Genomic DNA, 15046 nt, shown 5'->3' on the forward strand with positions numbered 1-15046 from the left:
CTCCACCTACACTACCTTGCAACTGGGGATTTCATTCCAGCTCTGAATGTCAAGTCAACATTTCCCCCACTTAAATCTAAGAATTCTAAGCTGCATGACATCCACTGCAGCAGCCAATACCCAATTTCCGTGTTGAGTCTGGTGGTAGTAGCTTAGTTGAACAGGCTCATTAACTCGTTATAAACGTTAACTAATCATGTCACGATCATGGACAGAATAAATGTATTCTCCTGGTTAGGAAGTCCGTCGTCACATAAATGTGTTCAATTTATAAATCGGTCAAGTTTGTTAGATTGAAATGATATGAAATTCATATTAACCCAGTACTATTCTGTCTTCGGTAACGCAGTCTTACTTCAATGTGTAGATTAGTAATGTTATCGAGTCACTCGATACTCGACAGTAGCAGCAGTGTTGTTGTCCTTCTCGCTTCCACCCAGCAAGCAGCAGGCAGAGTAGAGCCACAGTGGAGGAATGGTTGGCAACACCGGCCAGTTCATTTGGTAACGCTTGTCATTACGTTGTCGCGGATTTCGAGTTATATATGTCGCATATAATGAATTTACTACCGTCCAACCCGCATGGGAACGGGCTCCTCTATGCCGGATTTAACCAGGATCATGGTAAGAGCAGTCGGGGCGGCGTTAATTTATCTTCCCAAATAAATGGGATTGGCACAGCGTCGTGGATGCTAAGCTAACAACGCTAAGTCGACGTTCATGGTTGATGTCATGAGCCAGGTTCAACGGCTGGTTGGCTACTTAGCTGGCCAAGAGATACAGACAATTAAACAGCTGAAAACAAAAATCTGTTTCCTATCAGCCTAACGCATTTAATCTGTATGCCATTGTTAATCTTATTTTGCTTTATGACAGCTGAGCTGCTATCCTTGTCTGACGGTAAACAACTCTACAGTTAGCATGATCTCTTTTGTCGTTTTCTACCCAACGTTAACGCACACACACTACTATGTAAAATGTAAAAATATAAACATTGACTAGAAACTAGGCAACATCAAAACGGTTCAGAAGCAATTTGGAAAACGGTTCAGAAGCAATTTGGTCAGTTAGCTAAACCCTAAACCAAAGCTAGTTTAGTTTTTAATCGAGTCGGTGTAGTAGTGTGACATTAGCTACAATTGCTAGCCAGGATTGTTACCTTCTGTTCGGTGATGGTTGATCCTAGATTATAATATGCACACACAACGAATGTTAACACTGTAAGTCTATGTAAACTTACAAGCTAACATTGGCTCTCTTTTAGCAGAACTAGTACGTGTGGAGGGGGGGGGGGGGTCACGTGATTTTCTTTTAAATGGAAGTTAGTGTCTTTTTAGTGCGATACTTTACTGTATATAAATTTGTCTGCTAGTTATTACAGTTGATGTATCGTTGTCTCGCCACTTTTATTTGTGTCAGTGTTGGGTTGATCAGGATTAGCCTGCTTAATGTGTATGTTATTATGACACAAATAAGTAACAATAATCAGCCCAATTAACATAACTAAAAATATCTAATGACGTTGTCAAGGAAGTTTGATTACATTTTTTTATTATAACTTTATAATATGGCAATTTTCAACCCCCTCCAACTGAGACTAGCTCATCAGGAAAATCTGTGTCCTCTTTCTCAATGCAGACCCCTGCTGCTCCCAATATCATATCCATAATCATATCCACATCTCAGCTGGCCCCACGCCCATGACCCCTTCTACTAGAATCAAGTAGAATCTAGATAGACAGATGACATCGTGAAGCCTCTTCAGCTCCTTACCTAGGCTCAAAAGCCTAGGTAAGGAGCCTAGCCTGAAAGACGAAGGTTCAGCCACTCAGGGGTCACTGCTGGTGGAGATGTTGATGGGTCATGCTTTAGTTATGGGGTAAACAATGCTATTAAATGCTCCCAAACAAGTGGATTTCATTGCACAATGTTTTGACCGATGCCTGAAGAAGGTCCGGAGGGACCGAAACGTTGCATTATTAAAAGAACATACTCATGTACCGAGCAGATCCAGTGTGCAGGTGTATTTTCATTCCTTCCATTGATGTCCACTGGCCTACGCACATGTGCATATGCCTGATTTCTAGGTGTGCGAAAGCTTTTTCCTACAATGTTTTGACCTGAAAAGGTCTTTATCAGGTATATGCCAAAGACATTTTCACTGTTTTTTTTAATCCATCTTTTTCAATGTATTGTGCTGCATGATGCATTTTCTTGGACAATGAACAATGCTAGCCTATCATGAAAAGTGCATCTTTTCAATGCCTATATTTTAATTGAAACTGACATGCAAGATTTCTCTGCCCCGTAAGGCCCACAGAACAGATTGCACAGTCAATGTGTTCTATTGTTTATCCTGGCAATGTTATTGCATATTCAATGTCTTGTATTTGCATTGAAAATGTTTTTATGTTTAAAGATGAAAATGAGTTTGTGGAACTCAAAGTTGTGAGACTGCGTCCATTCATTTTGTTTGACTATGAAGGTGCAACAATTGCGTAATGTTCAGTATTCTGAATGCTATTTGTATTCAGTAACTGACTACAAGTAATTTCACCTTACCCAACCCTGCTGTGTGCCATGTGCTTTGCAGAAGGTATATATTTACGTCGGTGGCAGTAGTCTGTATGACCGTAAACAAAAATAGGTGCCAGTGAAATGTGTGACCTCACATGACCACCTTGAAGCATCACAGTGCTCTGACATATTAAGTAATTAATAGGTGAAGGCAAACTGATGAATCTCTGATGAATACATGTTTGTGTTTGTTTCCATGTGACAAACGTTTAAAGTTAATAACAAAAGCGATTTGGTTGATCTCATGTTGTGCTCTCAGGGTGCTTTGCCTGTGGAATGGAGAATGGATTTCGTGTGTACAACACGGACCCTCTTAAAGAGAAGGAGAAACAAGGTAAAGAGCACAGCATTTGTCAGCAAACGTTTAACCATGTAATTAAGCACTATATCCTTAATTGTACAAAAATAGCCAGTCTACAAGCTATGATACAAGCGTATCATAATGCTGCGTTGTTTGACCTTGTAGATATGCTATTTTGAAATGTCTTAGAATTTTTCTACCTATATGACATACACAAATTAGGGATGCCTTGGTGGTGCATAAGCAATATTCAATGTCTTGAAACATTTTCGTTTGAGTACCTACACAGTATGTGTAGGATGAATGTGAATTATCGATTAATGCATTAATAGTTAATTGATACGTTTTGATAAGGTTATCGATCGATTAGCCGGTTAGTTGATAAGCAGCGTTTTTGTAAAAAAAAATCTAAGAATCTTAATTTCCCCCAACATACAAATCTACATTAGCTGATATACAGAAATAATACAAAAGACATATTATATTCCTTAATCAAATATGTATTTGACCATTGACGCAGTGCCGTGCACAGACATTTAGAGGGGCAGGTGCTCAAGTGAAAAAAAGGGCACCTTGTGCAGCGCGTGGAACCGGCCGGTTACCTTAATGTGAGATTTACTCAATCATTAATGTTATTTTTTATATTGTTTTAATGATGACGATAACTGTGGGGGGAGGGATGGGGTGAGGGAGAAAATGTGGAAAAAATGGTATGTTCAAACTGTACTAAATTGTTGAAACCTATTACCAATAAACATATATTGAAAAATAAATGGAAAAAAGTGAGATTTATAGATTTTAGGGCATAAATAATATATTAGAAGCTTTTTTTTGTATCAAGAATTGATCAATGTCACCATGGTCCACTTGACTCCACTAAACAAAAAAACGAGCTCTAGCACCCCCTAGTGTCCATCTGTGCACGCCACTGCATTGACGATACAGGGCCAGGCAATGGCATCTTTGTATGTGCGTTCCTCGGCCACTCGTGAATGTAATGCTGTCTGCGCACAGCATTACATTCACAGAAAACCACCCAATGATAAAAACGCATAATTTTCGATTAATTACGATTAGTTATTAAATGTTAACGACTACTGACTAATTTCTTATCGGCGATTAACTATTTACAGTCCTACTGTCCTAGTAGGATCATGCCAGCATTGAGAGCTTGCTGTTTCAGCCTTCGGATTCCATCACTACAATAGTACAATTTGTAGCGCCGTTCAACATTGTTAGTCGTTGACTCGTTGGCAGCCCTTTTCAGCAACTGGCAGCTAAGTTTAGAGTCTTTCTGATGTATGTATGTAGAACAATAGTAAACCAGGCAATTCTGATGCATACAGGAACACAGCAACTCGCCAGCAAGACACAAGGTACTTCCTTCCGGTGCTCGATGAGAATTGATCTGGATATAAGTCTATAAGGAAGTTAATAATTCCACAAAAGATGCCTGCACATGTGACTCAGCACATGACCAGTTCCAAAGTAACCTTTTCGATGTACTTCTGGGAATTAACAAACTACTGTGAGGCGAGGAGTTTTACTACGCTAGTAGTCAGACGCAGCCCTGGCTTTTAGTGCTGACTCACATGCAGATGGTTCTGGTGGCAAACGTTTACAGCATGAACTGATTCTTTTCCCGTGGTCTTGTGTGCACGCTTTTACACCAAGAGGCTTGTTTCATTGTGTGGAATGTTTCAGGGGTTGTCAACTTGTCATTGTGGTCTGGGCTGCAGAGTGAGATAATTTGACATTTAAAAATCCTCATGCCTCCAATCAAATCATCATAAGCGTTTGTTTGAAAATGTGATTTAGATGTTGGCACAGTCAATTCCAAACAGTTTGATCTCTTTTTGGCCGTGTTGCTTCCTGGATTGTAAAATGCCTGGGCTCGCTTGTCACAGTGAGATTGGCAATGAAACATTGTCTTTTGTCTTTCAGAGTTTCTGGAGGGTGGTGTCGGCCATGTGGAGATGCTATTTAGGTGTAACTATCTAGCACTTGTTGGAGGAGGAAAAAAGCCCAAGTATCCTCCCAACAAAGGTATGGTACTTGCAACTATACTATAGTGGTTTGCTTTAGTTTAGTTTAGCCCCCCCCCTCCCTTCTTCTTCTTCCCCTTTGCAGCTCCTCGGGCTGGTTCAGGCACTTTCATAGTAGTTACATTTGATGAAACTGTGTCATTATGGCTTATGACTAAATTAATGTCTCTGGTTCTGGTCATTCTAGTGATGATCTGGGATGACCTGAAGAAGAAGACGGTTATTGAGATTGAGTTCTCAACAGAAGTCAAAGCGGTGAAGCTTCGGCGTGACAGGTACAACTCCCACTCCAATAACCCTGATGTTTTGTAACAGTTCCCACATAATTGGGCTGCTTGTCCTTCCAAGTGTTGCATTATTCAACAGATGGAGAGAATGACACAAACCTCTTCATGCATCTGTTCAGACACTTTGAGTCAGCAGCCATTTAATACAAATAATTGTACTAGTGGTGTAGTACTGAGATTACTAGGCCATGATGCAGTAATAATACAGATGAGATGTGTTGACTAGACCATTTTATATGATCAAAGTAAACGTGATCAATATTTGTGACAAGTAACAATTCCAACGTCCACTGAAGCGAGACTTCTGTAATGTAATCTGGGAACAAAATCTGTCATTGCATTTGCACGTTCGTTGTAGCCTGGCTGAGAGACACACTTCCCAGCCACTGTCATCAAACATTATATTCCATTAGATTTTAAAGTGTCATCCGTAGAGATTGACAGTTTGTGTCCATTGTTGTACTGATAGTGTTATCCTTAAAATGTGTCCATAACGCCATATATATTGTATAATGCATATAAGAATACACAGACCACATCAATTTACTCATCATTTATCCTCTAAAGCAGTGGTTCCCAAATGGTGTGCTGTGAAACAAGTCTGGGTGTGCCTTGGGATTTGGTGACAAACACACAATATTTATACAACTACACAAAAGGTTTATCTTTTAATTGACTATATCAGTAGTTTGTGCACACTCAATTCCCAATACAGAGGCAAATTCTATACAATGAACTGAATATTTTAATGACTCATCCCTATTTTGGACATATTTTTGGTATGAATAGTTTGAATTCAGGTGTCCCTTGAGATTTTGACTTGCGGCTGCCCAATGGTGTGCCTTGGGCACACAACGTTTGAAAACCACTGCTCTAAAGTCCCTTCTGGCTGTAATTGGGTGATATCCGACCCAAAGTTTAAATTCACAATTGTGTGCATTCTGCTATACACATTTTGTCTGAAATGCTGTGTGCACTGCTGCTTCTTTGTGCTCAGGATTGTGGTGGTCCTAGACTCAATGATAAAAGTCTTTACCTTCACCCACAACCCCCATCAGCTGCATGTGTTCGAGACCTGCTATAACCCCAAAGGTCAGTCCATTCTGCTGTCCCATCTCCAACATCGAAACAACCTGAGGCCTGTAATGCGAAGTAAGATTTGGGGATAGCAGGGTACAGGCAGGTTTAACCCTGGGTTTTCATGATTATGAGTTGACTGGGCGTTCAATGCTTACCGGGGTACCGTCACCATGGTAACTCATACCTGACCTGCACCAGAGCAGGTTATGTTCGAGATAACAGATAAACATGTATAAAAGCACTGGCTAGTGGCTACTACTGTAGTTTTCTTGGAGAATAGTACCCTCACCATTCATAGACAATCCTGTGGTGCTTTTGCGCACATTGTGTGCAGGTCTCTAAACCCTTTGCTTTTCCTATACATTTTTGAGGGGAGCTAGACCCTCCTATGTTCAGCTTTTGGTGTGTGCACAAACCTTGTCCTACACAAACATTAAAATGATGTATGATAATAAGAGCGCCCCTCACTTCACACGGGTGTGATTTTTCTTATAAGAGGTATATATTTTAATCTGAGAGTAGGTTATCTGTGTCATGTTCTTGAACCATGAGCTGTTGGCTGCCAGCAATAACTAAACCATTTCATTTTGCTTTTGTATACCCATATCATTGCACAACAGAGACTGCTAAAGTGTTAAACCCCTATTGTATTGTACTTAAGGGTTAGGCCTACTTGTTCCGCTTTACTTATGATTATATTTATGTATTATTTGCTCCCGCCCAAGTCTCTTTTACACAGCCAGGATTTGCAGCTGAAGGAATAAGAATATATGTATATTGTCTCTAAGCACACATTAATTTTACGGAATACACAAATGTAGTTATAGTCAGATCTACATACAGTATATGCTAAATGATGGGCCAGTGAAAGAGGCTGTGTTGTTTGAAACGTGTTAAATAAAAATGCGGATGTGGATCTTTCTACTATAATCTACAAGGTATTTCATTTAAGTTTTCGTGTTGAACAAGCACCAATGTTATGGGAACTTGGTATTTATTTTATTGTCTCCACCAGGCCGAAGGCATGGGGAGAGAGTATGTTTTGCACTGTGTGCATCCGTCCGTCCGCCTGTCTGTTACCTGCTAATCTCCAGCACCATTAACCCGGTCGATGCCAAATTTTGCACACACATTCCCTGGATGCCAACGATAAACCTCTGCCCCAAATCTTCCAGAACTGCCTGTTATAGCGCCACCAGGAGGCCGTCTTTTGTAAAACACATTTTTATATTACTCCTTAAGATTCTGTCAAAGTCCCACAAATCGTTACACAGTATCTCTATAGTCATGTGTTCAAGACGGATCTTTCCGATATTTCATATTCCATCCTATTTGGCTAACATTGGCTTTCAAAGTTTGCAGCATTGGCCCGTTTTGAAGAAAAAGACTCAAATCATGAACGCAGCGTGCAATTTACGTGAAATCTTTCACAAACTTTCCTACTAGGCTGAGGAATATATCCCACCTTTTTCACATTGGCCTGTTATAGCGCCACCAACAGGTGGATTTTGGCAAAACACATTTTTGGAACATAATGCCTCAAATCATCCAATTGCCGTCTTGCAAGGCGTAAGAAGAAATAGCACCACATTGGCCTATTATAGCGCCACCAGGAGGCCACGACCTGACCTGGCCTGGTGGAGACCTGTGCCCCGAGGAGCACTTTATCTAGTTATTTCTTATTTGCAGTGACATTACAAGCCTATTGACTTAAGCATTTACAGTCTTACATTTGGCAGCTTGAGCTGTGTGGCTTGTGTTTGAATTGGCTAATATTATAGTTTTCTGTTAATTTGTGAAATATGCCTCTCTGCTGCCACTGCCAGTAGTTTTGTCCATGTTTGTGATTGTTCATATCATATGCCGTGACCCCTTTTATGTGAACGCGCTTATGGCTAGATTGAGAAAATCCTGGGTTGACTTACCAAGTTGATAGCTACCTTTGCGAGACTGCTTAGCATGATTGTGGTTTTTAAGGTTAGTAAAGCCAGATAACGAAAAGATATCGTAGATTGTGTATGTTGAACTTGCTTCGTAGTACAGGCCTCTTTTAGACATGCGACAAACAGCCATGTAGTGAGTAAACGGATGAACGGGTTCACTTCATAACAACAATGCCATCCATGTATTTGGAGGGGGAAAAAAATCTAAACGCAATACACTTCAACCACTTCCAACGTCATCTAAATTTGCCTCCATCTCCTTTCCTCAGGTCTGTGTGTACTGTGTCCCAATAGCAACAACTCTCTGCTGGCGTTCCCTGGAACCCACTCTGGGCACGTGCAGATTGTGGACTTAGCCAATACGGAAAAGCCCCCTGTCGACATCCCTGCCCATGAGGGGGTGCTGTGCTGTATCGCACTAAATCTGCAGGGTACAAGGATAGCTACTGCATCAGAGAAAGTACGCCAAACATGGAATATTCTTTGGCATATTCTTAGCAATTGCATGTTTTTGTGGGGCGGATATTCTTTTAAACACACACACACACCTCTATGTTTTAGGCTATTGTGGTCTTAATCTCATTTGTCGCTAAGATGTGGCTTATTCATATTTATTGTCTTTCCATAGGGTACTCTGATAAGAATCTTTGACACTTCCGCGGGTCAGCTAATCCAGGAGTTGAGACGAGGTTCACAGACGGCTAACATTTATTGGTGAGTAACACTCAACATTGAGGGGGGGAAGTACGTAACTTTGGGAAAGTGTCATAGTAGCTTGTTTACAAATGAAACGGACTTCCTGTGCACTAACTTCTTCTTCAAAATAAGAGCCACATGTAATGATTAGTCAACACTAGTTTTATTTCTAAGTCTACTTACACGACATGAACATAGTACTCTTATTATGAATATCGCATTCTCGCCGAGAAATATTTGAGTTAAAAAAAGGGAAAATAATTATAATAAAAAAAAACCCATTAATTAAGATGCGAGTGCCAACCCTAACGAGCGAAGGTTCGAACCCCGAATGTTCGGGGACAGCCTTAGACGTCTGGTGCGTTATCCACTCAAAATAACATCATGAAAAACAGAGGTGATGATCGCACACAGTAAAGTAAATTTCAATAATTTTTGTATTTTCTACATAGCAGAGACGGACGTTTCGTCTATCCAGCCTTCATCAGTGCGATTCATCACACCGATGAAGGCTGGATAGCCGAGCCTGGATATCCGAAACATCTGTCTCTGCTATGTAGAAAATAAAAATAATTGAAATGTACTCTTGTAATCCATTGCCTCCGTTGTATCTACCTAGCCATGATATATAAGTCCAAATGTTGTCATCTTTATCTGTTACTTCTGAAATGGAAGAACAGGAAGTAGCGATTCACTCATTGCATGTTTAGCTTACAATAATTCACAATATCTGGACTTCTAAAACAAGAGTGAGAACAGGAAGTAGCGATTCACTCATTGCATGTTTAGCTGACAATAATTCACAATATCTGGACTTCTAAAACAAGAGTGAAAAAAGGACTGACTTACTCAAACTGATACAAAGACATGATTCAAAAGAGGAGAACTTTCCTGACTTTAGATCTTCTCTGCCCACTCACTGCTACCTAGAGTCGTTCATAAGCCCTTAAAACCCATTTTGGGCGGGAACCCCTTTTGGTGTTAAACATTATTTTATAATTTAGCTATTGAAAAATAGCAGATCTACAAGCTCATAGCGCGCCACCGAGTGTCGCGCTACAAGCTTGTAGGTCTGCTATTTTTGAAAAATCGTGAAAATATTTATTTCAGAAAACTGGAGGATTTAGAAGAAGTCAGGCCTAAATGGGTTAATTTCGGTTCTGCAACCACCACACAGCTCTCAGTTCCAATATTGAAATGGTTCCAGTATCAGGACAGATTCTGTTCACCAAGCCACCTCACATAGGTTCATCTAGTGATAAGTTAGGTTAATCATATCATCATATCATCATACTATAATTAACCGAATGTGTGTGTGTCCGTGTGTGTGTCTGTCAGAAACAGTGCCGTAACTCCTTACTGCCTGCACCAATCGCTCACACTTTTCACACCCTTTTTTCGATTTGACACATTAATGATTATTTATTTATTTATTAATCAATTACAAACGCACCCGGTATTTGTTTTGCAAATTTGTTTTGCGAATCCCAGAACCCACCCCTACTACTCTGTTAGATGTCTGCTGTAAAGTAGGAATAAACTGATGAAGGCCTGTAGACTGATGTCATTATTTTCCTTCTGCTTTGTATTACACAGCATTAACTTCAACCAGGATGCATCCCTTATTTGTGTGTCCAGTGACCATGGCACAGTGCATATTTTTGCAGCGGAGGACCCCAAAAGGAATAAACAGTCAAGGTTAGTCCTTCAGGCTCATTCATATCATTTAGGGCTGCAAATATTGATTATTTTACTTCACTTTATTGATTATGTTTATCGAGAAGAACATTTTCATACATAGTCTCACAGCGTGTCGTGAGCTTGTAATTCTTTCTGCCTCTGTTTACGTTGCTATGGAAGTATTATTGATTTAGTAGTAGTAGTAGAAATGTATTAAGTGGCACTGCATTGGTCCTGTGTCACCTTGTTGGGTTTATTTTGAAATCGCCAACTGTACACTGTATCGCTGTACATTATCCTTTACATAATGAATAGCAGCAAAGAACATAACCTGGTGGGGTGTAATTGTAATTGCTTTTTATGTTTCAGCTTGGCATCGGCCAGTTTTCTTCCCAAGTACTTCAGCTCCAAGTGGAGCTTCTCCAAATTCCAGGTTCCGTCAGGCTCCCCCTGTGTGTGTGCCTTTGGAACAGAGCCCAATGCTGTCATAGGTAGGTCCATGTTGGGACAAGGCCGTGGCATTTATGATGTATGACTCTCAACTGAAAACCTTTTTCAAACCTTTTTTATTTTCAACCTTTCAGAAAATGTCATTTTTGTCATACAGAATGTGATTTGTTGACAGGGCTGACAAAGTGTGTTTTTTTTTATACCCAGTGTAGGTATGCTTAGCACACAGACTCTTTTTCAGCAATGTCCTGCACGATTACATAGACCCACATTAAAAGCTGCCTAGTACAACTAGTCTTAAACTGAGCAGCTCCACTGGAGCAGTTACGGAGGGATTCAGTGCCTCGCTCAAGAGCACTTCAACAGTCTTTTTTCTGCCAGTCCGGGGAAACATGAGTATTAATCCAGAATTAATACTATTACATTTACCGTATTTTAGGCTGAGCTAAGCAAAGTCATCAAAATCCCAAAACTCTCACGCATGCAATCTTTAGCTGCGTTTCTCTCAGAATTGAGGTGATATGTGGAATGCCCTCCAAAGTGTGCACGTTCAGAGTCTAGACAATCCCTCTTGTTGGTCTGTAGTAGTCGTCGCTAGTGCAGAGACGGAACACTCAGCCCTGTTGGGATCCCAGTCGTCCCACCCACAAACACAATTGTGTTTGTTGGAGCGCCTGGCCAAGCTGGAGGCACCGTGGAGGAATCAAAATCGTAAACTGATTTGTCATTGTCTACCGTCTGTTGGCGTAAGTGCTTTAGTCTCCACTCTTACTCGCTTGCCTGGGCTAACCTAATTATTCCTTCTCCTTATCTCTCCCTCCTCAGCCATTTGCGCTGACGGCAGCTACTACAAGTTCCTGTTCAACCAGAAAGGGGAGTGTTCCAGAGATGTTTACGCCCAGTTCCTGGAGATGACGGATGACAAGATATGACCTTTGACTTTTCTTCCTTTTTGTTTTTGGAGGGAGGAGAGGTCGTGTGTCGCATCCCTCCTCATCTCAATTGACTCTGTAAAAGAGCATCAGATGGGGGTGAAAAACTAAAGACAGGAGAAGCACAGCTGTGGAGTAAATGTGCACTGCAAGGACGAATGCACAGCAGAAACTGGTGATTTTCATGGATGTGAACTGATGTGATAAGTTGCCTCTGGAACCCTGACTTTCTGGAAGACAACAGGGATACAAACACTCACTGACTTTAAACCTCCCAAATAAAACACTAGAGGGAGAAGAAGAGGGAAACTTATTTTTTGAAAGGACAAAGTATTGCTTTTTTTTGTCTTCCGTGGAATTTGCAATGGATTATTATGGCTATTTTTTAATCACATTGTAGATTCTAATAGGTAGATGGATAAAAAAATATATATATAGGAGAAAAAGATTTTTGTCAACTAACACCACCTAATCTAACTATAGGGAGTGCCTCTGAGCTGAGACTGGATGTATGCGTGTACATATATTGCCATATACGTGTGTGTGTGTGTGTGTGTGTGTGTGTGTGTGCGTGTGTATATACATACAAATAAATGTAACTGTACGACATCAGCGGTTGGCAATGCAGCTTAAGGCCCATTTATACTGCACTTACTTCATCCTTCGCTGAACGTTGTCTGAAAGCTTACGAATGCTAAATGTATGCAATGCATCCATAAGATTCTACCCCGTCCGTAGCAAACTGTGAGGGAAGTAGTGATCCCTGCAAGACAGACGGGCAGTGTCTGAAGTCACTCATTCACTACTTCTACTCCCAAACTATATAGGTAGTTTTATGTAGGGGTCCGGGGACTATCGGCTAAATTAGGAACGGCATTTGCAATAGTGACCATCGGTTGTATCCTACTTTTCACAGTGCATTGTGGGATACGATGAGTCCACTAAGTAACATGTAATTATCACTAGATACATTTGGACACCCCAAATGGTATAATCACTATATACCTAGTGCACCTATATTGAGTGATTTTGGACACTGCCAAATGCTACCGGATCGTTGTTACTCTATCATGCCCTCTAGCGGATAAAATGAAGTAGAGTTGACAGTAGAGTTCTTTATTGGAGAATAAATGGGCCATTAGAATTAATTGACTGGGGTGCATACTTAGTTTAGACTAGTCATTGGTTAGACATGCGTTAAGGTTAGGTTTAGGTGTGCTGCCCCATGGGAGGTTAGGTTTAGGGTGAGTGTTTGAGATGGGTTGTAGTTGTAGGACTAATGACTGGTCTAACCAATGACTTAGTCTAAACCAAAAACTGTCTAAACTGTCTAAAGTACTGCACCTGAATTAACTGACTGCCTGAAATGGCCCCCTTTCCTTCTATTCTGATGGTGTTCCATTGACCAAGTCACACTTTTGGCTCAATATGAGTTAACTCTTAAGATTGTTCACCCGAGTCCAATGACTCAGGTGGTACTGCTTTGTAAAATCCAAATCCCAGTATTATTACATTTTGCTTATATTTACTGTATAAACACAACTGCGGCCAGACTGACCATGTAACTGCTTAAAACTGTACAGAATATTAACAGGAAAAAAACTATTTGTTTTTGTCTGCTGTTTATGTGCAATATACACTTTAATTGATTTTGACACACTTTTTTTGGTTTTGTTTTTGGGGATCTTAAGAATGAGCGCTTTCTAAATGGGAAGGCCTACAAACCAAAAACAACCATTCTTTCAGTTTGTCCCATCAGGAGCAAAACATATAGATACCAGAAAAAAATACCTTGGTAACATTGCAAACAATACCTTTTCAATCATTTGCAGTGTTCATTCACTGTTAATTGAACCGGTAATTGGTCTAAATAGATTGATTAAATCAAAGTTATCTGCGTGTGACTTGATTGTTCCCTTTTTTGATACGTCGCTTTGTTGGCCAGCAGTAGCTGTCCACTCAATTATATGATGTCACTTTTATTTGTTTACAATTTTCTTTTTAAAGTCTTGATACTGAGATAAGTGATAAGCTGGTTTGCTTCTAGACAGCCATTAGCCACTGAAAACCCAGCATCTTTATTGTGGGGAATGCTTTCGCATGCTCAGTTGTGAGCTTGCAATGTCAATCGGCTATTCTCAGCGAAAGCCTTCCCCACAATAACAGAAAACTGAAAATAGCCTAGTATAGAGCCCTGGTGGAAACCATGGGGTTTAAGTGGTTAACACATTCAGCTAATTAAATGGGGTGGGGGGTCTGAAGGGCTTTATGCAAGCCAGTAGTCATAGAAAGGAGGATCAGTAGACCCCGTCCAGTGAACCATGTACAAGAATCACATATTCATGTCCTTTTAGTTGCGCTTTAAGCTAAACTTTCTACGCAACGTACCAGCATTTCATTTTTTTTATCAAAGGTTGTGCGTTGGACGGTAAGCAGCTCTGGGAATGCAATTTATTTGTTGCTTTCTGCTTTAGATTGTACATTTGCGTGTTAACTCACACTACATATTACACAATATTCATACAGTGCTTGGCGGTCATTGGCTACTACTGTAATGATGCTGCACAAAACATTTCTGTGACAAATTCATAAATGATTGTAAAATCCTACATTTAAATTCCAATAAAAATGCAATGTCTGCTTTTACAATTGTACAAAAGTCATCTAAGGATATTCCATGTACACTTTGAGTATGCCACACCATGATAATTTGTATTTTTCCAATTTTGTTCCCAATAATTTAAAAAGGCTAGAATAGTCTAGATCATTAGCCCTCACCCGTAGGTGGAAAGTAACCAAGTACATTTACTCAATTACTGTACTTTATAGCACAAATATTTTTACTTAAGTATTTTCAATATTCAATACCTTTACTTCTACTCCACTACATCTCAGAAATAAGTACATTTAAAGTAGCAGTACAAAAAGTAAATTGTCAATAGTGTGACAAAGAATAGAAATGGGGCTTAAGAGGGCTTCCTTAAAATAAGTCTTAAAGAGCTCTACAATCCGATCCTCATTGCTGAAGTTTGTTCACTCTTTATTGAACAGCAAAT

The 15046-nt window shown here is 40.1% G+C and overlaps 1 protein-coding gene across 2 annotated transcripts; it reads left to right on the forward strand.

The window, feature by feature from the left end:
- The first annotated feature begins 367 nt into the window (after positions 1 to 367).
- wdr45b (WD repeat domain 45B) lies at positions 368 to 14649 on the forward strand. 2 transcript variants are annotated; one of them, XM_083787840.1, is made up of 11 exons: positions 368 to 623; positions 2836 to 2910; positions 4224 to 4253; positions 4822 to 4923; positions 5110 to 5197; positions 6207 to 6301; positions 8502 to 8692; positions 8861 to 8946; positions 10525 to 10626; positions 10978 to 11099; positions 11884 to 14649. In XM_083787840.1, the coding sequence occupies exons 1-11, from the start codon at positions 545 to 547 to the stop codon at positions 11988 to 11990; spliced, it is 1077 nt and encodes a 358-aa protein (XP_083643966.1). In that variant the 5' UTR covers positions 368 to 544; the 3' UTR covers positions 11991 to 14649. The 2 variants fall into 2 exon arrangements, with proteins under 2 accessions (XP_083643966.1, XP_083643967.1); XM_083787841.1 differs by lacking the exon at positions 4224 to 4253 and having other exon boundaries at positions 370 to 623.
- The last annotated feature ends 397 nt before the right edge of the window (positions 14650 to 15046 follow it).

Source organism: Protomyctophum parallelum (assembly GCF_964188405.1).
Source record: "Protomyctophum parallelum genome assembly, chromosome: 17".
Taxonomy (NCBI): Eukaryota; Metazoa; Chordata; class Actinopteri; order Myctophiformes; family Myctophidae; genus Protomyctophum; species Protomyctophum parallelum.